Here is a 26,850-nt window from a genome sequence, read left to right on the forward strand (position 1 = left end):
TTGCTCTCTGCACAGCCCCACCATATGAAGAACAGTGAAGCTTAAATCTATTCTCTACCGAGAGACGAGTTCTTTCTCCACCAGACAATGCTACTGTCTGTCTGTCTGTCTGTCTGTCTGTCTGTCTGTAAGCTGAGGATGAATGGTTGTCATCCATCATGGTTCTGTCACTAGCCTCACCGCCCTGTCCCTGTGTCTGTCTGACCTCCATTCAGTGGATGAGTAACTCCACACACACAGCTACGCACACTGAAAACCACACACCCGGGGCGATCGTCCCAGGTATAAACCACCACCTCATAATTCGGAGTCCATCGCCAGTTGGTTTGCGCTCTTTTTTTGTACACAGGCACCTACACACACCAGGTTAATGAAAGTGATGGTCTAATTGAGCATATGAAGGTGTTTCACACTATGATGGCTTAACAGCAGGTTCTGTAATGACTCACAGCTGGATCTGTCACAGTGACAGACAGGGTTCTGTTATATAGCCTACAGGGTTCTGTTATATAACCTACAGGGTTCTGTTATATAGCCTACAGGGTTCTGTTATATAGCCTACAGGGTTCTGTTATATAGCCTACAGGGTTATGTTATATAGCCTACAGGGTTCTGTTATATAGCCTACAGGGTTCCTACAGGGTTCTGTTATATAGCCTACATGGTTCTGTTATATAGCCTACAGGGTTCTGTTATATAGCCTACAGGGTTCTGTTATATAGCCTACAGGGTTCTGTTATATAGCCTACAGGGTTCCTACAGGGTTCTGTTATATAGCCTACAGGGTTCTGTTATATAGCCTACAGGGTTCTGTTATATAGCCTACAGGGTTCTGTTATATAGCCTACAGGGTTCCTACAGGGTTCTGTTATATAGCCTACAGGGTTCTGTTATATAGCCTACAGGGTTCTGTTATATAGCCTACAGGGTTCTGTTATATAACCTACAGGGTTCTGTTATATAGCCTACAGGGTTCCTACAGGGTTCTGTTATATAGCCTACAGGGCTCTGTTATATAACCTACAGGGTTCTGTTATATAGCCTACAGGGTTCTGTTATATAGCCTACAGGGTTATGTTATATAGCCTACAGGGTTCTGTTATATAGCCTACATGGTTCTGTTATATAACCTACAGGGTTCCTACAGGGTTCTGTTATATAGCCTACAGGGTTCCTACAGGGTTCTGTTATATAGCCTACATGGTTCTGTTATATAGCCTACAGGGTTCTGTTATATAGCCTACAGGGTTCTGTTATATAGCCTACAGGGTTCCTACAGGGTTCTGTTATATAGCCTACAGGGTTCTGTTATATAGCCTACAGGGTTCTGTTATATAGCCTACAGGGTTCTGTTATATAGCCTACAGGGTTCTGTTATATAGCCTACAGGGTTCCTACAGGGTTCTGTTATATAGCCTACAGGGTTCTGTTATATAGCCTACAGGGTTCTGTTATATAGCCTACAGGGTTCTGTTATATAACCTACAGGGTTCTGTTATATAGCCTACAGGGTTCCTACAGGGTTCTGTTATATAGCCTACAGGGCTCTGTTATATAACCTACAGGGTTCTGTTATATAGCCTACAGGGTTCTGTTATATAGCCTACAGGGTTATGTTATATAGCCTACAGGGTTCTGTTATATAGCCTACATGGTTCTGTTATATAACCTACAGGGTTCCTACAGGGTTCTGTTATATAGCCTACAGGGCTCTGTTATATAACCTACAGGGTTCTGTTATATAGCCTACAGGGTTCTGTTATATAGCCTACAGGGTTCTGTTATATAGCCTACATGGTTCTGTTATATAACCTACAGGGTTCCTACAGGGTTCTGTTATATAACCTACAGGGTTCTGTTATATAGCCTACAGGGTTCTGTTATATAGCCTACAGGGTTCTGTTATATAGCCTACAGGGTTCTGTTATATAACCTACAGGGTTCCTACAGGGTTCTGTTATATAGCCTACAGGGTTCTGTTATATAGCCTACAGGGTTATGTTATATAGCCTACAGGGTTCTGTTATATAACCTACAGGGTTCTGTTATATAGCCTACAGGGTTCCTACAGGGTTCTGTTATATAGCCTACAGGGTTCTGTTATATAGCCTACAGGGTTATGTTATATAGCCTACAGGGTTCTGTTATATAGCCTACAGGGTTCTGTTATATAGCCTACAGGGTTCCTACAGGGTTCTGTTATATAACCTACAGGGTTCTGTTATATAGCCTACAGGGTTATGTTATATAGCCTACAGGGTTCTGTTATATAGCCTACAGGGTTCTGTTATATAGCCTACAGGGTTCTGTTATATAGCCTACAGGGTTCTGTTATATAGCCTACAGGGTTCTGTTATATAGCCTACAGGGTTCTGTTATATAACCTACAGGGTACTGTTATATAGCCTACAGGGTTCTGTTATATAGCCTACAGGGTTCTGTTATATAGCCTACAGGGTTCTGTTATATAGCCTACAGGGTTCTGTTATATAGCCTACAGGGTTCTGTTATATAACCTACAGGGTTCCTAGAGGGTTCTGTTATATAGCCTACAGGGTTCTGTTATATAGCCTACAGGGTTATGTTATATAGCCTACAGGGTTCTGTTATATAGCCTACAGGGTTCTGTTATATAGCCTACAGGGTTCTGTTATATAGCCTACAGGGTTCTGTTATATAGCCTACAGGGTTCTGTTATATAGCCTAAAGGGTTCCTACAGGGTTCTGTTATATAGCCTACAGGGTTCTGTTATATAGCCTACAGGGTTCTGTTATATAGCCTACAGGGTTCTGTTATATAACCTACAGGGTTCCTACAGGGTTCTGTTATATAGCCTACAGGGTTCTGTTATATAACCTACAGGGTTCTGTTATATAGCCTACAGGGTTCTGTTATATAACCTACAGGGTTCTGTTATATAGCCTACAGGGTTCTGTTATATAACCTACAGGGTTCTGTTATATAGCCTACAGGGTTCTGTTATATAGCCTACAGGGTTCTGTTATATAGCCTACAGGGTTCTGTTATATAGCCTACAGGGTTCTGTTATATAGCCTACAGGGTTCTGTTATATAGCCTACAGGGTTCTGTTATATAGCCTACAGGGTTATGTTATATAGCCTACAGGGTTCTGTTATATAGCCTACAGGGTTCTGTTATATAGCCTACAGGGTTCCTACAGGGTTCTGTTATATAACCTACAGGGTTCTGTTATATAGCCTACAGGGTTCTGTTATATAGCCTACAGGGTTCAGTTATATTATAGCCTACAGGGTTCTGTTATATAGCCTACAAGGTTCCTACAGGGTTCTGTTATATAGCCTACAGGGTTCTGTTATATAGCCTACATGGTTCTGTTATATAGCCTACAGGGTTCTGTTATATAGCCTACAGGGTTCTGTTATATAACCTACAGGGTTCTGTTATATAGCCTACAGGGTTCTGTTATATAACCTACAGGGTTCCTACAGGGTTCTGTTATATAGCCTACAGGGTTCTGTTATATAACCTACAGGGTTCTGTTATATAGCCTACAGGGTTCTGTTATATAGCCTAAAGGGTTCTGTTATATAGCCTACAGGGTTCCTACAGGGTTCTGTTATATAGCCTACAGGGTTCTGTTATATAGCCTACAGTGTTCTGTTATATAGCCTACAGGGTTCTGTTATATAGCCTACAGGGTTCTGTTATATAGCCTACAGGGTTCTGTTATATAGCCTACAGGGTTCCTACAGGGGTTCTGTTATATAGCCTACAGGGTTCTGTTATATAGCCTACAGGGTTCTGTTATATAGCCTACAGGGTTCTGTTATATAGCCTACAGGGTTCTGTTATATAGCCTACAGGGTTCTGTTATATAGCCTACAGGGTTCTGTTATATAGCCTACAGGGTTCTGTTATATAGCCTACAGGGTTCTGTTATATAGCCTACAGGGTTCCTACAGGGTTCTGTTATATAGCCTACAGGGTTCTGTTATATAGCCTACAGGGTTCTGTTATATAGCCTACAGGGTTCTGTTATATAGCCTACAGGGTTCTGTTATATAGTCTACAGGGTTCCTACAGGGTTCTGTTATATAGCCTACAGGGCTCTGTTATATAACCTACAGGGTTCTGTTATATAGCCTACAGGGTTCTGTTATATAGCCTACAGGGTTATGTTATATAGCCTACAGGGTTCTGTTATATAGCCTAAATGGTTCTGTTATATAACCTACAGGGTTCCTACAGGGTTCTGTTATATAGCCTACAGGGCTCTGTAATATAACCTACAGGGTTCTGTTATATAGCCTACAGGGTTCTGTTATATAGCCTACAGGGTTCTGTTATATAGCCTACATGGTTCTGTTATATAGCCTACAGGGTTCCTACAGGGTTCTGTTATATAACCTACAGGGTTCTGTTATATAGCCTAGAGGGTTCTGTTATATAGCCTACAGGGTTCTGTTATATAGCCTACAGGGTTCTGTTATATAACCTACAGGGTTCCTACAGGGTTCTGTTATATAGCCTACAGGGTTATGTTATATAGCCTACAGGGTTCTGTTATATAACCTACAGGGTTCTGTTATATAGCCTACAGGGTTCCTACAGGGTTCTGTTATATAGCCTACAGGGTTCTGTTATATAGCCTACAGGGTTATGTTATATAGCCTACAGGGTTCTGTTATATAGCCTACAGGGTTCCTACAGGGTTCTGTTATATAACCTACAGGGTTCTGTTATATAGCCTACAGGGTTATGTTATATAGCCTACAGGGTTCTGTTATATAGCCTACAGGGTTATGTTATATAGCCTACAGGGTTATGTTATATAGCCTACAGGGTTCTGTTATATAACCTACAGGGTTCCTACAGGGTTCTGTTATATAGCCTACAGGGTTCCGTTATATAGCCTACAGGGTTATGTTATATAGCCTACAGGGTTCTGTTATATAGCCTACAGGGTTCTGTTATATATCCTACAGGGTTCTGTTATATAGCCTACAGGGTTCTGTTATATAGCCTACAGGGTTCTGTTATATAGCCTACAGGGTTCTGTTATATAGCCTACAGGGTTCTGTTATATAGCCTACAGGGTTCTGTTATATAGCCTACAGGGTTCCTACAGGGTTCTGTTATATAGCCTACAGGGTTCTGTTATATAACCTACAGGGTTCTGTTATATAGCCTACAGGGTTCTGTTATATAACCTACAGGGTTATGTTATATAGCCTACAGGGTTCTGTTATATAGCCTACAGGGTTCTGTTATATAGCCTACAGGGTTCCTACAGGGTTCTGTTATATAACCTACAGGGTTCTGTTATATAGCCTACAGGGTTATGTTATATAGCCTACAGGGTTCTGTTATATAGCCTACAGGGTTATGTTATATAGCCTACAGGGTTATGTTATATAGCCTACAGGGTTCTGTTATATAACCTACAGGGTTCCTACAGGGTTCTGTTATATAGCCTACAGGGTTCTGTTATATAGCCTACAGGGTTATGTTATATAGCCTACAGGGTTCTGTTATATAGCCTACAGGGTTCTGTTATATAGCCTACAGGGTTGCCTCAGGGTTGTTATAGCCTACAGGGTCCTACAGGGTTCTGTTATATAGCCTACAGGGTTCTGTTATATAGCCTACAGGGTTCTGTTATATAGCCTACAGGGTTCTGTTATATAGCCTACAGGGTTCTGTTATATAACCTACAGGGTTCCTGTTATATAGCCTACAGGGTTCTGTTATATAACCTACAGGGTTCTGTTATATAGCCTACAGGGTTCTGTTATATAACCTACAGGGTTCTGTTATATAACCTACAGGGTTCTGTTATATAACCTACAGGGTTCTGTTATATAGCCTACAGGGTTATGTTATATAGCCTACAGGGTTCTGTTATATAGCCTACAGGGTTCTGTTATATAGCCTACAGGGTTCTGTTATATAGCCTACAGGGTTCTGTTATATAGCCTACAGGGTTCTGTTATATAGCCTACAGGGTTCCTACAGGGTTCTGTTATATAGCCTACAGGGTTCTGTTATATAGCCTACAGGGTTCTGTTATATAGCCTACAGGGTTCTGTTATTATAGCCTACAGGGTTCTGTTATATAGCCTACAGGGTTCTGTTATATAGCCTACAGGGTTCTGTTATTTATAGCCTACAGGGTTCTGTTATATAGCCTACAGGGTTCTGTTATATAGCCTACAGGGTTCTGTTATATAGCCTACAGGGTTCTGTTATATAGCCTACAGGGTTCTGTTATCCTACAGGGTTCTGTTATATAGCCTACAGGGTTCTGTTAAGTATATAGCCTACAGGGTTCTGTTATATAGCCTACAGGGTTCTGTTATATAACCTACAGGGTTCTGTTATATATAGCCTACAGGGTTCTGTTATATAACCTACAGGGTTCCTACAGGGTTCTGTTATATAGCCTACAGGGTTCTGTTATATAACCTACAGGGTTCTGTTATATAGCCTACAGGGTTCTGTTATATAGCCTACAGGGTTCTGTTATATAGCCTACAGGGTTCCTACAGGGTTCTGTTATATAGCCTACAGGGTTCTGTTATATAGCCTACAGGGTTCTGTTATATAGCCTACAGGGTTCTGTTATATAGCCTACAGGGTTCTGTTATATAGCCTACAGGGTTCTGTTATATAGCCTACAGGGTTCCTAAAGGGTTCTGTTATATAGCCTACAGGGTTCTGTTATATAGCCTACAGGGTTCTGTTATATAGCCTACAGGGTTCTGTTATATAGCCTACAGGGTTCCTACAGGGTTCTGTTATATAGCCCACAGGGTTCTGTTATATAGCCTACGAGGTTCTGTTATATAGCCTACAGGGTTCTGTTATATAGCCTACAGGGTTCTGTTATATAGCCTACAGGGTTCTGTTATATAGCCTACAGGGTTCTGTTATATAGCCTACAGGGTTCTGTTATATAGCCTACAGGGTTCTGTTATATAGCCTACAGGGTTCCTACAGGGTTCTGTTATATAGCCTACAGGGTTCTGTTATATAGCCTACAGGGTTCTGTTATATAGCCTACAGGGTTCCTACAGGGTTCTGTTATATAGCCTACAGGGTTCTGTTATATAGCCTACAGGGTTCCTACAGGGTTCTGTTATATAGCCTACAGGGTTCTGTTATATAGCCTACAGGGTTCTGTTATATAACCTACAGGGTTCCTACAGGGTTCTGTTATATAGCCTACAGGGTTCTGTTATATAGCCTACAGGGTTCTGTTATATAGCCTACAGGGTTCCTACAGGGTTCTGTTATATAGCCTACAGGGTTCTGTTATATAGCCTACGAGGCTCTGTTATATAGCCTACAGGGTTCTGTTATATAGCCTACAGGGTTCCTACAGGGTTCTGTTATATAGCCTACAGGGTTCTGTTATATAGCCTACAGTGTTCCTACAGGGTTCTGTTATATAGCCTACAGGGTTCTGTTATATAGCCTACAGGGTTCTGTTATATAGCCTACAGGGTTCCTACAGGGTTCTGTTATATAGCCTACAGGGTTCTGTTATATAGCCTACGAGGTTCTGTTATATAGCCTACAGGGTTCTGTTATATAGCCTACAGGGTTCTGTTATATAGCCTACAGGGTTCTGTTATATAGCCTACAGGGTTCTGTTATATAGCCTACGAGGTTCTGTTATATAGCCTACAGGGTTCTGTTATATAGCCTACAGGGTTCTGTTATATAGCCTACAGGGTTCCTACAGGGTTCTGTTATATAGCCTACAGGGTTCTGTTATATAGCCTACAGGGTTCCTAAAGGGTTCTGTTATATAGCCTACAGGGTTCTGTTATATAGCCTACAGGGTTCTGTTATATAGTCTACAGGGTTCTGTTATATAACCTACAGGGTTCCTACAGGGTTCTGTTATATAGCCTACAGGGTTCTGTTATATAGCCTACAGGGTTATGTTATATAGCCTACAGGGTTCTGTTATATAGCCTACAGGGTTCTGTTATATAGCCTACAGGGTTCTGTTATATAGCCTACAGGGTTCTGTTATATAGCCTACAGGGTTCCTACAGGGTTCTGTTATATAGCCTACAGGGTTCTGTTATATAGCCTACAGGGTTCTGTTATATAGCCTACAGGGTTCTGTTATATAGCCTACAGGGTTCTGTTATATAACCTACAGGGTTCCTACAGGGTTCTGTTATATAGCCTACAGGGTTCTGTTATATAACCTACAGGGTTCTGTTATATAGCCTACAAGGTTCTGTTATATAACCTACAGGGTTCTGTTATATAGCCTACAGGGTTCTGTTATATAGCCTACAGGGTTCTGTTATATAGCCTACAGGGTTCTGTTATATAGCCTACAGGGTTCTGTTATATAGCCTACAGGGTTCTGTTATATAGCCTACAGGGTTCTGTTATATAGCCTACAGGGTTCTGTTATATAGCCTACAGGGTTCTGTTATATAGCCTACAGGGTTCTGTTATATAGCCTACAGGGTTCCTACAGGGTTCTGTTATATAACCTACAGGGTTCTGTTATATAGCCTACAGGGTTCTGTTATATAGCCTACAGGGTTCTGTTATATTATAGCCTACAGGGTTCTGTTATATAGCCTACAGGGTTCTGTTATATAGCCTACAGGGTTCTGTTATATTATAGCCTACAGGGTTCTGTTATATTATAGCCTACAGGGTTCTGTTATATAGCCTACAGGGTTCTGTTATATAGCCTACAGGGTTCTGTTATATAGCCTACAGGGTTCCTACAGGGTTCTGTTATATAGCCTACAGGGTTCTGTTATATAGCCTACATGGTTCTCTTATATAGCCTACAGGGTTCTGTTATATAGCCTACAGGGTTCTGTTATATAACCTACAGGGTTCTGTTATATAGCCTACAGGGTTCTGTTATATAACCTACAGGGTTCCTACAGGGTTCTGTTATATAGCCTACAGGGTTCTGTTATATAACCTACAGGGTTCTGTTATATAGCCTACATGGTTCTGTTATATAGCCTACAGGGTTCCTACAGGGTTCTGTTATATAGCCTACAGGGTTCTGTTATATAGCCTACAGGGTTCTGTTATATAGCCTACAGGGTTCTGTTATATAGCCTACAGGGTTCTGTTATATAGCCTACAGGGTTCTGTTATATAGCCTACGAGGTTCTGTTATATAGCCTACAGGGTTCTGTTATATAGCCTACAGGGTTCTGTTATATAGCCTACAGGGTTCCTACAGGGTTCTGTTATATAGCCTACAGGGTTCTGTTATATAGCCTACAGGGTTCTGTTATATAGCCTACAGGGTTCCTACAGGGTTCTGTTATATAGCCTACAGGGTTCTGTTATATAGCCTACAGGGTTCCTACAGGGTTCTGTTATATAGCCTACAGGGTTCTGTTATATAGCCTACAGGGTTCTTTTATATAGCCTACGAGGCTCTGTTATATAGCCTACAGGGTTCTGTTATATAGCCTACAGGGTTCCTACAGGGTTCTGTTATATAGCCTACAGGGTTCTGTTATATAGCCTACAGGGTTCCTACAGGGTTCTGTTATATAGCCTACAGGGCTCTGTTATATAGCCTACAGGGTTCTGTTATATAGCCTACAGGGTTATGTTATATAGCCTACAGGGTTCTGTTATATAGCCTACAGGGTTCTGTTATATAACCTACAGGGTTCCTACAGGGTTCTGTTATATAGCCTACAGGGTTCTGTTATATAGCCTACAGGGTTCTGTTATATAGCCTACAGGGTTCCTACAGGGTTCTGTTATATAGCCTACAGGGTTCTGTTATATAGCCTACGAGGCTCTGTTATATAGCCTACAGGGTTCTGTTATATAGCCTACAGGGTTCCTACAGGGTTCTGTTATATAGCCTACAGGGTTCTGTTATATAGCCTACAGTGTTCCTACAGGGTTCTGTTATATAACCTACAGGGTTCTGTTATATAGCCTACAGGGTTCTGTTATATAGCCTACAGGGTTCCTACAGGGTTCTGTTATATAGCCTACAGGGTTCTGTTATATAGCCTACGAGGTTCTGTTATATAGCCTACAGGGTTCTGTTATATAGCCTACAGGGTTCTGTTATATAGCCTACAGGGTTCTGTTATATAGCCTACAGGGTTCTGTTATATAGCCTACGAGGTTCTGTTATATAGCCTACAGGGTTCTGTTATATAGCCTACAGGGTTTTGTTATATAGCCTACAGGGTTCCTACAGGGTTCTGTTATATAGCCTACAGGGTTCTGTTATATAGCCTACAGGGTTCCTAAAGGGTTCTGTTATATAGCCTACAGGGTTCTGTTATATAGCCTACAGGGTTCTGTTATATAGCCTACAGGGTTCCTACAGGGTTCTGTTATATAGCCTACAGGGTTCTGTTATATAGCCTACAGGGTTCTGTTATATAGCCTACAGGGTTCTGTTATATAGCCTACAGGGTTCCTACAGGGTTCTGTTATATAGCCTACAGGGTTCTGTTATATAGCCTACAGGGTTCTGTTATATAGCCTACATAATAAGCTGTGAATATACTGAATGTGTATGCCATAGATGTAGCTTAGTTCCATCTGTTGCCCTCAGGGCATTCCATCTCCAATAGCATTAGCTAGCCTATTGTTTTATTTAACCAGGTAGTGTGGATTAGAAGACCTCTTCAGACAACTTTCCCAGGGGGAGACCTGGCTGAGAGGAGAGGACCTGGCTGAGAGGAGAGGACCTGGCTGAGAGGAGAGGACCTGGCTGAGAGGAGAGGAGGAGACCTGGCTGAGAGGAGGAGAGGAGGAGACCATGGCTGAGAGGAGGAGAGGAGGAGACCTGGCTGAGAGGAGGAGAGGAGGAGACCTGGCTGAGAGGAGAGGAGGAGACCTGGCTGAGAGGAGGAGAGGAGGAGACCATGGCTGAGAGGAGGAGAGGAGGAGACCTGGCTGAGAGGAGGAGAGGAGAGGACCTGGCTGAGAGGAGGAGAGGAGGAGACCATGGCTGAGAGGAGGAGAGGAGGAGACCTGGCTGAGAGGAGGAGAGGAGGAGACCTGGCTGAGAGGAGAGGAGGAGACCTGGCTGAGAGGAGAGGAGGAGACCTGGCTGAGAGGAGGAGGGTGTGAGATGGTAACCATGGTGGTAACCAGGCATTGGCCAATAGGTGAAGCAGTCTTGATCAGTGGAGCATCAAAATCATGTGGAGGATTAAGATATGAGGGGTGAGATACGAAGACTGGGACCAGGGCTACACACACCTTCACACACTCACTAATAAACTCACTCACTCCCTCCCTCCCTCCCTCACTCACTCACTCACTCACTCACTCACTCACTCACTCACTCACTCACTCACTCACTCAGTAGGGCTGCAATATGGAACTTCAAGACATCTGGGAATGTTTATCGTTAGGAAATGAAGGAAGAACGGACGGTGGAAGAAATGATTGACAGCTAGTAACTAGGGCTGGCTCAGCTACCGTATAACCGTGTAACTGACGGTTATGAAAATAAAAGAACAGTCATAACTTTTTTAAATTTATTATTACATTTATTTTTATTTTGTGTGGAAATAACAGCTGACCGAAGACTGGATGGCCGGGCATCCGTGAGGTGGAGTCGTGTGGAAATAACAGCTGACCGAAGACTGGATGGCCGGGCATCCGTGAGGTGGAGTCGTGTGGAAATAACAGCTGACCGAAGACTGGATGGCCGGGCATCCGTGAGGTGGAGTCGTGTGGAAATAACAGCTGACCGAAGACTGGATGGCCGGGCATCCGTGAGGTGGAGTCGTGTGGAAATAACAGCTGACCGAAGACTGGACGGCCGGGCATCCGTGAGGTGGAGTCGTGTGGAAATAACAGCTGACCGAAGACTGGATGGCCGGGCATCCGTGAGGTGGAGTCGTGTGGAAATAACAGCTGACCGAAGACTGGATGGCCGGGCATCCGTGAGGTGGAGTCCATTTCTGCTGTAACATGGACTCTACAATGTGATGAAACTTTGTTACTCCTTCCTGAAACAAGCAAGGTGTTGTAGCAAACAAGTCTTCGGTTGCCTAGGCAACGCCCCCCTCCCTGCAGCAGCACATGCAGTCACGAGAACATAAATAATAATAATAATAATAATAATAATAATAATAATAATAATAATAATATGCCATTTAGCAGACGCTTTTATCCAAAGCGACTTACAGTCATGTGCGCATACATTTTTACGGGGATCGAACCCACTACCCTGGCGTTACAAGTGCCGTGCTCTACCAGCTGAACTACAGAGGACCATGTCTTTAAATATACATTATATTTAAAATAATGGGCTATTCGAACAGTTATCACGGTGACCGCGGTCATTTGGCTGACCAATAACCGACATCAAAAATCTTGTGACCGTCACAGCCCTACTAGTAGCATTTTCAGACAAAGCGAATGTGTCACTTCCCTGTTAAGAGTCATTAGTGACACTTCTGGGCAATTTTGGCTTTCACACAAACTGGTTCTCATTATACAGTGCCTTCGGAAAGTATTCAGACCCCTTGACTTTTTCGTTACAGCCTTATTCTAAAATTGATTAAATTGTTTCCCCCCCCCATCATCAATCTACACACAATACCCTATAATGACAAAGCAAAAACTGGTTTTTAGAAATGTTTGAAAATGTATTAAAAATAAAACACTGAAATATCACATTTACATAAGTATTCAGACCCTTTACTCAGTACTTTGTTGAAGCACCTTTGGCAGCGATTACAGCCTCGAGTCTTCTTGGGTATGACGCTACAAGCTTAGCACACCTGTATTTGGGGAGTTTCTCCCATTCTTCTCTGCAGATCTTCTCAAGCTCTGTCAGGTTGGATGGGGAGAGTTGCTGCACAGCTATTTTCAGGTCTCTCCAGAGATGTTCGATTGGGTTCAAGTCCGGGCTCTGGTTGGGCCACTCAAACATTCAGAGACTTGTCCCGAAGCCACTCCTCCGTTGTCTTGGCTGTGTGCTTAGGGTCGTGTCCTGTTGGAGGTCATTTTACTGAGCAGTGGCTTCCGTCTGGCCACTCTATCATAAAGGCCTGATTGGTGGAGTGCTGCAGAGATGGTTGTCCTTCTGGAAGGTTCTCCCATCTCAACAGAGGAACTCCAGAGCTCTGTCAGAGTGACCATCGGGTTCTTGGTCACCTCCCTGACCAAGGCCCTTCTCCCCTGATTGCTCAGTTTGGCCGGGCGGTCAGTTTTAGGAAGAGTCTTGGTGGTTCCAAACTTATTCCATTTAAGAATGATGGAGGCCATTGTGTTCTTGGGGACCTTCAATGCAGCAGAAATGTTTTGGTACCCTTCCCCAGATCTGTGCCTCGACACAATCCTGTCTCGGAACTCTACAGACAATTCCTTCGACCTCATGGCTTGGTTTTTGCTCTGACATGCACTGTCAACTGTGGGACCTTATATAGACAGGTGTGTACCTTTCCAAATCATGTCCAATCAATTGGATTTACCACAGGTGGACTCCAATCAAGTTGTAGAAACATCAAGGATGATCAATGGAAACAGGATGCACCTGAGCTTAATTTCGAGTCTCATAACAAAGGGTCTGAATACTTATGTAAATAAGGTATTTCTGTTTTTTATTTTGTATAAATTTGCAACAATTTCAAAAAACCTGTTTTTGCTTTGTCATTATGGGGTATTGTGTGTAGATTGATGAGGACATTTTTTTATTTAATCAATTTTAGAATAAGGCTGTAACGTAACAGAATGTGGGGTCTGAATACCTTCCGAAAGCACCGTATGGCCAAGCTGCTAAGTCAACACTGGCTATGTTGTGAAAATGTGTTAAATGTATTGACAAATGAGATACTCGGAGGACTGTACCTTTCCCAGAAGGCTGTGGGAGTACAAAGCCAGGCAAGAGGAAGGGAGCTCCGGTGGTGAGACCGGCCGGTTTGAGCTCCGTCACGCCGTAGGTGGTTAGACACGTGACCAGGTTGACCAAGTCCTTCAGAGCATCACTGCTGTCCTCCTCTTTGGCCTGCTCCAATCTGGGGGGTGATGAAGAGGAAGTGGTTAATATCAACACTATGATTAGAGCATTATTACTGCCCTTCTCCTTGGCCTGCTCCAGCTTGGGGGGGGTAAAACAAAGCTCACGTTCCCTCACTAACTTTAGGCATCAGTTGTCAGAGCAGCTTACCGATCACTGCACCTGTACACAGCCCATCTGAAATTAGCCCGCCCAACTACCTCATCCCTATATTGTTATTTATTTTGCTCTTTTGCACCCCAGTATCTCTATTTGCACATCATCTCTTGCACATCTAGCATTCCAGTGTTAATACTAATTGTAATTATTTTGCACTATAGCCTATTTATTGCCTTACCTCCATAACTTGCTACATTTGCACACACTGTATATATATTTTCTGTTGTATTTTTGACTTTATGTTTTTTACCCCATATGTAACTCTGTGTTGTTGTTTTTAATCGCACTGCTTTGCTTTATCTTGGCCAGGTCGCAGTTGTAAATGAGAACTTGTTCTCAACTGGTTTACCTGGTTAAATAAAGGTGAAATAAATAAAAATAAACTCACACGCTCACATGCACACACTCTGTTTCCTCTCTCCTCTGATCTACTGACCTGAGCATGAGGTCACAGAGGAATGTGTATCCCTGGCACATCCTGAAGTCGTCCAGCAGGGTCTGAGAGACGTCGCTGGAGTCCTTCAGGAAGCAGGACAGACCAGCAAACATCTCTACGATCTCTAAAGGTGAAAGGTCATCTGACTGCTGCATGTTCTGTATGCACGTGGCCAGGCATTCTTTCTCTGAGGGGGGGGGAGGGGGTTCATATCATACATGTGCATAAAGTTTTACGGATCTAATTGAAACACACCACATACCAACTTTGCTTGTCATCGTCGTGCGACTGCTAGTGTGGAGGGAGCAATCGGCCGATTGGCTGGAATGGAATAAATTGAACGGTATCATACACCTTCCATGTGGAAACCAGGTGTTTGATAATGTTCCATTACAAATCAGCCAGTCCTCAGATTGTTCTGCCTACTAACCTCCTAATAGCACCAACCCTAAACCTAAACTCACCGTGGATGTACTTGACGACGTTGACGCTGAGGCCGTGTCGTGAGATGGTGGTGAGGATCTGGCCGGCGCTCTTCCTCCAGGGCAGGTTGTGGGAGGGGCACCAGGATGTGATGGCAGAGAAGAGTAGCTGCAGGTCGTCTTTCTGGGCCAGCTCCTCCGCAGGGGAGACGAAGCTACACAGCTTCACCAGGATCTAAGAGGAATCATTTAATTATGTAATCATTTTATTAAAACTAGATGGTCACTTTGTGGGGCTTTCTTTAGCTCTAAAATATTTTTTTTGTGGTCGTGGAAGAAGTTTTTAAAAAAACAACGTTTGCCTTTAAAGCAGTAACATATAGTCAAAGTTAAATGTAGTAAAATAATTGGTCTGATTACTTTAACAGACTACTATATCAACCTTATTATTTTGGATTGTGGGGCAGTTAGATCACATAAATGTCTAAACTACAGTTGTTGAGTGTGAAAAGTGAAAGACAGACAGACACAGAACAGAGATGTTATGGTTATAGTTATAGTAGTAGTAGTGACTGGTTATAGTTATAGTAATGGTAGTGTCTGGTTATAGTTATAGTAGTGGTAGTGTCTGGTTATAGTTATAGTAGTGGTAGTGACTGGTTATAGTTATAGTAGTAGTAGTGACTGGTTATAGTTATAGTAGTAGTAGTGACTGGTTATAGTTATAGTAGTGGTAGTGACTGGTTATAGTTATAGTAGTGGTAGTGACTGGTTATAATTATAGTAATGGTAGTGACTGGTTATAGTTATAGTAGTGGTAGTGACTGGTTATAGTTATAGTAATGGTAGTGTCTACAGTAGTAACGGTAGTGACTGGTTATAGTTATAGTAGTGGTAGTGTCTACAGTAGTAATGGTAGTGACTGGTTATAGTTATAGTAATGGTAGTGACTGGTTATAGTTATAGTAGTGGTAGTGACTGGTTATAGTTATAGTAGTGGTAGTGACTGGTTATAGTTATAGTAGTAGTGACTGGTTATAGTTATAGTAATGGTAGTGACTGGTTATAGTTATAGTAGTGGTAGTGACTGGTTATAGTAGTGGTAGTGACTGGTTATAGTTATAGTAATGGTAGTGACTGGTTATAGTTATAGTAGTGGTAGTGACTGGTTATAGTTATAGTAGTGGTAGTGACTGGTTATAGTTATAGTAGTGGTAGTGACTGGTTATAGTTATAGTAGTGGTAGTGACTGGTTATAGTTATAGTAGTGGTAGTGACTGGTTATAGTTATAGTAGTGGTAGTGACTGGTTATAGTTATAGTAGTGGTAGTGACTGGTTATAGTTATAGTAATGGTAGTGACTGGTTATAGTTATAGTAGTGGTAGTGACTGGTTATAGTTATAGTAGTGGTAGTGACTGGTTATAGTTATAGTAGTGGTAGTGACTGGTTATAGTTATAGTAATGGTAGTGACTGGTTATAGTAGGAGCAATGGAAACACGTTCTCTGGTTGTTGTCAGTAGTTGTGGTCAGTAGTTGAGGGCAGTGGTTGTGGTCAGTAGTTGTGGTCAGTAGTTGTGTGGTCAGTAGTTGTGGTCAGTAGTTGTGGTCAGTAGTTGTGGTCAGTAGTTGTGTGGTCAGTAGTTGTGGTCAGTGGTTGTGGTCAGTAGTTGTGGTCAGTAGTTGAGGGCAGTGGTTGTGGTCAGTAGTTGTGGTCAGTAGTTGTGTGGTCAGTAGTTGTGGTCAGTAGTTGTGGTCAGTAGTTGTGGTCAGTAGTTGTGTGGTCAGTAGTTGTGGTCAGTGGTTGTGGTCAGTAGTTGTGGTCAGTAGTTGAGGGCAGTGGTTGTGGTCAGTGGTTGTGGTCAGTGGTTGTGGTCAGTGGTTGTGGTCAGTGGTTGTGGTCAGTGGTTGTGGTCAGTAGTTGTGGTCAGTAGTTGTGGGCAGTAGTTGAGGGCAGTAGTTGAGGGCAGTAGTTGTGGTCAGTAGTTGTGGTCAGTAGTTGAGGGCAGTGGTTGTGGTCAGTGGTTGTGGTCAGTAGTTGTGGTCAGTAGTTGTGGTCAGTAGTTGAGGGCAGTGGTTGTGGTCAGTGGTTGTGGTCAGTAGTTGTGGTCAGTAGTTGTGGTCAGTAGTTGTGGTCAGTAGTTGTGGTCAGTAGTTGTGGTCAGTAGTTGAGGGCAGTGGTTGTGGTCAGTAGTTGTGGTCAGTAGTTGTGGTCAGTAGTTGTGGTCAGTAGTTGTGTGGTCAGTAGTTGTGGTCAGTGGTTGTGGTCAGTAGTTGTGGTCAGTAGTTGAGGGCAGTGGTTGTGGTCAGTGGTTGTGGTCAGTAGTTGTGGTCAGTAGTTGTGGTCAGTAGTTGTGGTCAGTGGTTGTGGTCAGTAGTTGTGGTCAGTAGTTGTGGTCAGTAGTTGTGGTCAGTAGTTGTGGTCAGTAGTTGAGGGCAGTGGTTGTGGTCAGTAGTTGTGGTCAGTAGTTGTGTGGTCAGTAGTTGTGGTCAGTAGTTGTGGTCAGTAGTTGTGGTCAGTAGTTGTGGTCAGTAGTTGTGGTCAGTAGTTGTGGTCAGTAGTTGAGGGCAGTGGTTGTGGTCAGTGGTTGTGGTCAGTAGTTGTGGTCAGTGGTTGTGGTCAGTAGTTGTGGTCAGTAGTTGTGGTCAGTAGTTGTGGTCAGTAGTTGTGGTCAGTGGTTGTGGTCAGTGGTTGTGGTCAGTAGTTGAGGGCAGTGGTTGTGGTCAGTAGTTGTGGTCAGTAGTTGTGTGGTTGTGGTCAGTAGTTGTGGTCAGTAGTTGTGTGGTTGTGGTCAGTAGTTGTGGTCAGTAGGGGCCGGTTGCACCAGTGGGTCGTAACTAAAATGTTTTCTATGCCGGTTGCACCAGTGGGTCGTAACTAAAATGTTTTCTATGCCAGACCTAAAAGGACGTGAGTCTGGTGTTCATATTTCCCACCTCCGCGGGCTTTTCGAGTTGCCTACTTGTGAGTCAATAGCAAAATGATAGACTTGATTTATGTTACATTATAGCATGCTAAATGTGTCTGATCAGATAGTATCAAACTAATAGATGTGCCGCCACCTCCACTTATTTGCTCAGCCAGAGATCAAATCACCAAATATACAGACGGAGATTCAGTGAAACAAAATCCTTTATTGATTATCAGACAAGTCGAGGGCTTTCAGTCGGGATATAGACTAGGCTACATAACATGCTAGCAAAATGTTCTGATAACACTGTTAGACGTTTCAAACTGAACTAAAAGATCATCATCGTGAACACTCACCTCCATCTGACTAACATTTCCCCAGCCTAATTGTAACCAAATATCCAAATAGAGATTCCGTCAATACAAAAATCTGACATTGATTGATTTATCAAGACGAGTCCCCACGCTTGTCTCAAAGCAGCGCGATAACGCTGTCCCACACGTGACTATTGCTTTAAAGTATTTTAAACGGTTGGATGACTTTGGGGAGTTTCAGTAAAGCAACAACATGATAAATACCTTCAATGGCATTAGACTAGTTTCTTCCAATAGTTTCATCATTCTGTGATATTCATTCCCACAGTAATTATTGATTGATCCATCCAGTTAATAAAACGTGGATGCGTAGTGGTGAGACATGGCCTCGCAAAGTTTAGAACTGCCACGAGGATGGTAACACCCTAGTAACGGCCGCTGCCTAGCAACATCCCTATAAGGAATCAAATCTCATGAACGCACATGGCTTTCACCGGTCTTAGCTACGACTAGTCTTACTTTTGGTGGGTGCAACAGGTGTAAATTCTGATCCCAAAGTAGGACGTATCTACGCCCGACCTAGCATTTAAGACCAACTTTTTAACGCCCAACTGGTGCAACCGGCCCCAGTTTTGGTCAGTAGGTGTGTGGTTCAGTAGTTGTGTGGTTGTGGTCAGTAGTTGTGGTCAGTAGTTGTGTGGTTGTGGTCAGTAGTTGTGGTCAGTAGTTGTGGTCAGTAGTTGTGTGGTCAGTAGTTGTGTGGTCAGTAGTTGTGTGGTCAGTAGTTGTGGTCAGTAGTTGTGGTCAGTAGTTGTGGTCAGTAGTTGTGGTCATGGTCTAAACTACAGTTGTTGCATGTGAAAACTGAAAGAAGTGCGATGAGACGTGGTTGGGGCGAAATATGAAAGGAGTGAAATGAGACAGCTTGGCTCTATCCAATCAGAGCAGCTGTCTCAGCCTAGGGACTAGGGGATAGGTGGGTAAGGGTTGATTACTGACCTGTACAAATACCTTCTGTAGCAAAGCCCGGCGGTCAGCTAGTGGCAGCTCAGGGCTCTGTGTGGCCCCAGGGGCCTCTTCCATGTGAGGAAGGTCAAAGAACAGATACAGACACTTCACCAGGGTGGAGGGCATCGACATGGTGGTCATGCAGTCCACCGTTTTCTACAGGGAGGAGAAGAGACACAGGTTACAAAAGCCACCTTTCACTTGCCGTGTGTGTGTGTGTGTGTGTGTGTGTGTGTGTGTGTGTGTGTGTGTGTGTGTGTGTGTGTGTGTGTGTGTGTGTGTGTGTGTGTGTGTGTGTGTGTGTGTGTGTGTGTGTGTGTGTGCGTGCGTGCGTGCATATACACTACCAGTCAAAAGTTTGGACACACCTACTTATTCCAGGATTTTTCTTTATTTTTACTATTTTCTACATTGTAGAATAATAGTGAAGACATCAAAACTATGAAATAACCCATTCGGAATCATGTAGTAACCAAAAAAGTGTTAAACAAATCAAAATATATGTTATATTTGGGATTCTTCAAAGTAGCCACCCTTTGCCTTGATGACAGCTTTGCACACTCTTGGCATTCTCTCAACCAGCTGCATGAGGTAGTCACCTGGAATGCATTTCAATTAACAGGTGTGCCTTGTTAAAAGTTACATTTGTGGAATTTCTTTCCATCTTAATGCGTTTGAGCCAATCAGTTGTGTTGTGACAAGGTAGGGGGAGGGGTATACAGAAGATAGCCCTATTTGGTAAAAGACCAAGTCCATATTATGGCAAGAACAGCTCAAATAAGCAAAGAGAAACAACAGTCCATCATTACTTTAAGACATGAAGGTCAGCGAATCCGGAAAATTTAGAGAACTTTGAATGTTTCTTCAAGTGCAGTCGCAAAATCCTCTACCCAATTTCATGTTATCCAATTGGTAGTTACAGTCTTGTCCCTTCGCTGCAACTCCCGTACGGACACGGGAGAGGCGAAGGTCGAGAGTCGTGCTTCCTCCGAAACACAACCCAACCTAGCCGCACTGCTTATTGACACAGTGCCCGCTTAACCCGGAAGCCAGTCGCACCAATGTGCCGGAGGAAACACCGTGGTGACCGAGTCAGCGTGCACTGCGCCCGGCCCACCACAGGAGTCGCTAGTACGCGATGGGACAAAAACATCCCTCCTCTACCCTGGACGGCGCTGTGCCAATTGTTTTCCGCCTCATGGGTCTCCCGGTCGCGGCCGGCAGCGACAGAGCCTGGAATCGAACCAGGATCTCTAGTGCAGTGCCTTAGACCACTGCGCCACTCGGGAGGCCAAGTGCTCAGCATATGTGGGAACTCCTTCAAGACTGTTGGAAAAGCATTCCTCATGAAGCTGGTTGAGAGAATGCCAAGAGTGTGCAAAGCTGTCATCAAGGCAAAGGGTGGCTATTTGAAGAATCTCAAATATAAAATATATATTTGTTTAATACTTTTTTACTACATGATTCCATATGTGTTATGTCATAGTTTTGATGTCTTCACTATTATTCTACAATGTAGAAAATAGTAAAAATAAAGACAAACCCTGGAATGAGTAGGTGTGTCCAAACTTTTGACTGGTAATGTATATATATATATATATATATATGTGTGTGTATAAATGTGGTATGTCTGTATATATACACTGTCCCCCCCGTACTGTAGACAGCTGAGCCTGGCTTTGATGTCCCCTGTACTGGTGGCAGCTCATTGACACTAATGAGACGAGCCCTCCCCAAACAGGTTTGTGTATGTGTCTGTGTGTCAACATCATCGCTGTTTACTGACGCCGAGGGAAAACTGTTGAAACTGAGCTGCGGCTCGAGCTTATTCAAGTAGATGATTTACACAATCAAACTCCCACTCTTACACACACACACACACACACACACACACACACACACACACACACACAGAGAGAGACACACAAACACACACACACACAGAGACACACAAACACACACACACAGAGACACACACACACACATACACAGAGAGAGACACACACACGGCAAAACAGAGAGCAGAGTGGAGGAGATAGGAGAGAGGGAGGAGAGAAGAGAGGAGGAGAGAAGAGAGGAGAGAAGAGAGGAGAGAGGGAGGAGAGAAGAGAGGAGAGAGGGAGGAGAGAAGAGAGGAGAGAGGGAGGAGAGAAGAGAGGAGAGAGGGAGGAGAGAAGAGAGGAGAGAGGGAGGAGAGAAGAGAAGAGAGAGGGAGGAGAGGAGAGAAGAGAGGAGGAGAGAAGAGAGGAGAGAGGGAGGAGAGAAGAGAGGAGAGGAGAGAAGAGAGGAGGGGAGAAGAGAGGAGGGGAGAAGAGAGGATGAGAGAAGAGAGGAGAGAGGGAGGAGAGAAGAGAGGAGGAGAGAAGAGAGGAGAGAGGGAGGAGAGAAGAGAGGAGAGAGGGAGGAGAGAAGAGAGGGAGGAGAGAAGAGAGGAGGAGAGAAGAGAGGAGGAGAGAAGAGAGGAGGAGAGAAGAGAGGAGAGAGGGAGGAGAGAGGGAGGAGAGAAGAGAGGAGGAGAGAAGAGAGGAGAGAGGGAGGAGAGAAGAGAGGAGAGAGGGAGGAGAGAAGAGAGGGAGGAGAGAGGGAGGAGAGAAGAGAGGGAGGAGAGAGGGAGGAGAGAAGAGAGGAGGATAGAAGAGAGGAGGAGAGAAGAGAGGAGAGAGGGAGGAGATAGGAGAGACGGAGGAGATAGGAGAGGAGGAGATAGGAGAGGAGAGACGGAGGAGATAGGAGAAGAGGAGAGAAGAGAGAGAGGGAGGAGATAGAGGACAAGAGAGAGGGAAAGCTGGGGAATCACAAGGACAGAACAGAAAACAGCCTAGATCTGTTTTGAGTTTGTACGAATGCGAAAATCTAGGCTATATGTTAGAGGCATTTTGACATTCTTAATCTTCTTTCATTCTGAAAGTCTACCAAGGGTGTATGTAGTCAGTGGAGGTGATTGGGAGGGGATGATGTGAATGGTAGAGGAGAGGATGATAGAGGGGATGTCTCTATGGTCTGAATGGAAGAGGATGGACAGAACTAAGAACAGATATAGCCCCTGGTTCTCCTCAGACTTGACTGCCCTTGACCAGCACAAAAACATCCTGTGGCGTACTGCATTAGCATCGAACAGCCCCCGCGATATGCAACTTTTCAGGGAAGTCAGGAACCAATATACACAATCAGTTAGGAAAGCAAAGGCTTGCTTTTTCAAACAGAAATTTGCATCCTGTAGCACTAACTCCAAAAAGTTTTGGGACACTGTTTTTTTCCAAAAATTGTTTACAGACAGATTACTTCACTTATAATTCACTGCATCACAATTCCAGTGGGTCAGAAGTTTACATACACTAAGTTGACTGTGCCTATAAGCTTGGAAAATTCCAGAAAATGTCGTCATGGCTTTAGAAATTTTTGATAGACTAATTTACATAATTTGAGTCAATTGGAGGTGTACCTGTGGATGTATTTCAAGGCCTACATTCAAACTCAGTGCCTCTTTGATTGACATCATGGGAAAATCAAAAGAAATCAGCCAAGACCTCAGAAAAAAAATTGTAGTCCTCCACAAGTCTGGTTCATCATTGGGAGCAATTTCCAAACGCCTGAAGGTACCACGTTCATCTGTACAAACAATAGTACGCAAGTATAAACACCATGGGACCACGCAGCCGTCATACCGCTCAGGAAGGAGACGCGTTCTGTCTCCTAGAGATGAATGTACTTTGGTGCGAAAAGTGCAAATCAATCCCAGGGCGGAGAGAGAGAGAGAGGGTGGAGAGAGAGAGGGCGGAGAGAGAGAGGGCGGAGAGAGAGAGGGCAGAGAGAGAGAGAGAGAGAGAGAGATGGAAAGAGAGAGATAGGAGAGAGAGGGCAGAGAGAGAGAGAGAGAGAGAGAGGGCGGAGAGAGAGAGAGAGAGAGAGAGAGAGAGAGATGGAAAGAGAGAGATAGGAGAGAGAGGGCAGAGAGAGAGAGAGAGAGAGAGAGGGCGGAGAGAGAGAGAGAGAGAGAGAGAGAGAGATGGAAAGAGAGAGATAGGAGAGAGAGAGAGAGAGAGACAGAGAGAGAGAGACAGAGAGAGAGACAGAGAGAGAGAGAGAGAGAGAGAGAGAGAGAGAGACCCTTTGTTTTGCTGCCTGAGACCACCAGCAGTGTGTGTGTTGTCGTGTTGTCTGCGACTGCAGAGCTTGGAATATAAACCCATTACCCTAGTTAGAGCAGAAAGATACAGTCATCGACATCGAGGCAGACACTGAGACAGACACCGAGACAGCTACAGATACAGAAAGACACAGATACAGATACAGAAAGACACAGATACAGAAAGACACAGCTACAGAAAGACACAGATACAGAAAGACACAGCTACAGAAAGACACAGCTACAGAAAGACACAGATACAGAAAGACACAGCTACAGAAAGACACAGATACAGAAAGACACAGCTACAGATACAGAAAGACACAGATACAGAAAGACACAGCTACAGAAAGACACAGCTACAGAAAGACACAGCTACAGAAAGACACAGCTACAGATACAGAAAGACACAGATACAGAAAGACACAGCTACAGAAAGACACAGCTACAGATACAGAAAGACACAGATACAGAAAGACACAGCTACAGAAAGACACAGCTACAGAAAGACACAGATACAGAAAGACACAGCTACAGAAAGACACAGATACAGAAAGACACAGCTACAGAAAGACACAGCTACAGAAAGACACAGATACAGAAAGACACAGCTACAGAAAGACACAGCTACAGAAAGACACAGCTACAGAAAGACACAGCTACAGAAAGACACAGATACAGAAAGACACAGCTACAGAAAGACACAGCTACAGAAAGACACAGATACAGAAAGACACAGCTACAGAAAGACACAGCTACAGAAAGACACAGCTACAGAAAGACACAGCTACAGAAAGACACAGCTACAGATACAGAAAGACACAGCTACAGATACAGAAAGACACAGATACAGAAAGACACAGATACAGAAAGACACAGATACAGAAAGACAGAGCTACAGAAAGACACAGATACAGAAAGACACAGATACAGAAAGACAGAGCTACAGAAAGACACAGATACAGAAAGACACAGATACAGAAAGACACAGATACAGAAAGACACAGATACAGAAAGACACAGATACAGAAAGACACAGATACAGAAAGACACAGCTACAGAAAGACACAGCTACAGAAAGACACAGATACAGAAAGACACAGATACAGAAAGACACAGATACAGAAAGACACAGATACAGAAAGACACAGATACAGAAAGACACAGATACAGAAAGACACAGATACAGAAAGACACAGCTACAGAAAGACACAGCTACAGAAAGACACAGATACAGAAAGACACAGATACAGAAAGACACAGATACAGAAAGACACAGATACAGAAAGACAGAGCTACAGAAAGACACAGCTACAGAAAGACACAGATACAGAAAGACACAGCTACAGAAAGACACAGATACAGAAAGACACAGATACAGAAAGACACAGATACAGAAAGACACAGATACAGAAAGACACAGATACAGAAAGACACAGATACAGAAAGACACAGATACAGAAAGACACAGCTACAGAAAGACACAGATACAGAAAGACACAGATACAGAAAGACACAGCTACAGAAAGACAGAGATACAGAAAGACACAGATACAGAAAGACACAGATACAGAAAGACACAGATACAGAAAGACACAGATACAGAAAGACACAGCTACAGAAAGACACAGATACAGAAAGACACAGCTACAGAAAGACACAGATACAGAAAGACACAGCTACAGAAAGACACAGATACAGAAAGACACAGATACAGAAAGACACAGATACAGATGAAGAAGAAGTAGACGGTTCTGTGGCTTTACTTTACAGTCCTGCATTGACCCATTGACCCACTGACCCATTGACCCATTGACCCACTGACCCATTGACCTGGTATTACATGGTACAATAATCACATTTATCTACCAATTACTTACATCTAATATTTGCGGGACAATCAAGATTACATTATGTGTGTAGTCCTTTAAATTCCACAAAGGTTGTTTTATTGTATGAAAGTCCTGAAACTAAATATGTTTTATTTTGATGCTGTTTCAGTCTAGGCATTGTTTTGTACAGGCCAGAACGGTCAATAAAGTTGAGTGAAGACCATCATTGAAAGTTCTACAGGTCCTAGGCTACAGGATGTTCTATAGGTCCTAGGTTACAGGATGTTCTATAGGTCCTAGGTTACAGGATGTTCTATAGGTCCTAGGTTACAGGATGTTCTATAGGTCCTAGGTTACAGGATGTTCTATAGGTCCTAGGCTACAGGATGTTCTATAGGTCCTAGGCTACAGGATGTTCTACAGGTCCTAGGTTACAGGATGTTCTATAGGTCCTAGGCTACAGGATGTTCTATAGGTCCTAGGTTACAGGATGTTCTATAGGTCCTAGGTTACAGGATGTTCTATAGGTCCTAGGTTACAGGATGTTCTACAGGTCCTAGGTTACAGGATGTTCTATAGGTCCTAGGTTACAGGATGTTCTATAGGTCCTAGGTTACAGGATGTTCTACAGGTCCTAGGCTACAGGATGTTCTATAGGTCCTAGGTTACAGGATGTTCTATAGGTCCTAGGTTACAGGATGTTCTATAGGTCCTAGGTTACAGGATGTTCTACAGGTCCTAGGCTACAGGATGTTCTATAGGTCCTAGGTTACAGGATGTTCTATAGGTCCTAGGTTACAGGATGTTCTATAGGTCCTAGGCTACAGGATGTTCTACAGGTCCTAGGTTACAGGATGTTCTATAGGTCCTAGGCTACAGGATGTTCTACAGGTCCTAGGTTACAGGATGTTCTATAGGTCCAAGGCTACAGGATGTTCTACAGGATGTTCTACAGGTCCTAGGCTACAGGATGTTCTACAGGATGTTCTACAGGTCCTAGGCTACAGGATGTTCTATAGGTCCTAGGCTACAGGATGTTCTATAGGTCCTAGGTTACAGGATGTTCTATAGGTCCTAGGCTACATGATGTTCTATAGGTCCTAGGCTACAGGATGTTCTACAGGTCCTAGGCTACAGGATGTTCTATAGGTCCTAGGCTACAGGATGTTCTATAGGTCCTAGGTTACAGGATGTTCTATAGGTCCTAGGCTACAGGATGTTCTACAGGTCCTAGGCTACAGGATGTTCTACAGGTCCTAGGTTACAGGATGTTCTATAGGTCCTAGGTTACAGGATGTTCTATAGGTCCTAGGTTACAGGATGTTCTACAGGTCCTAGGTTACAGGATGTTCTATAGGTCCTAGGTTACAGGATGTTCTACAGGTCCTAGGTTACAGGATGTTCTACAGGTCCTAGGCTACAGGATGTTCTATAGGTCCTAGGCTACAGGATGTTCTACAGGATGTTCTACAGGTCCTAGGCTACAGGATGTTCTATAGGTCCTAGGCTACAGGATGTTCTATAGGTCCTAGGCTACAGGATGTTCCATAGGTCCTAGGCTACAGGATGTTCTATAGGTCCTAGGCTACAGGATGTTCTACAGGTCCTAGGCTACAGGATGTTCTACAGGATGTTCTA

General features: G+C 43.5%; 1 protein-coding gene across 1 annotated transcript in view; it reads right to left on the bottom strand.

Moving 5' to 3' along the window:
- Window positions 1-26,850, bottom strand: part of LOC121584483 (WD repeat and FYVE domain-containing protein 3-like) — a 267,617-nt gene that overhangs the window by 143,255 nt on the left and 97,512 nt on the right. Inside the window, exons 5-8 of the mRNA XM_045225961.1 lie at window positions 19,246-19,410; window positions 15,063-15,255; window positions 14,599-14,785; window positions 13,835-14,001 (exon numbers count right to left, since the gene is read on the bottom strand). Of these exons, the coding sequence (XP_045081896.1) occupies window positions 13,835-14,001; window positions 14,599-14,785; window positions 15,063-15,255; window positions 19,246-19,410 (712 nt within the window). The remainder of the gene's footprint in view (window positions 1-13,834; window positions 14,002-14,598; window positions 14,786-15,062; window positions 15,256-19,245; window positions 19,411-26,850) is intronic.

The sequence above is a fragment of the Coregonus clupeaformis genome, chromosome 16 (genome assembly GCF_020615455.1).
Source record: "Coregonus clupeaformis isolate EN_2021a chromosome 16, ASM2061545v1, whole genome shotgun sequence".
Lineage (NCBI taxonomy): Eukaryota > Metazoa > Chordata > Actinopteri > Salmoniformes > Salmonidae > Coregonus > Coregonus clupeaformis.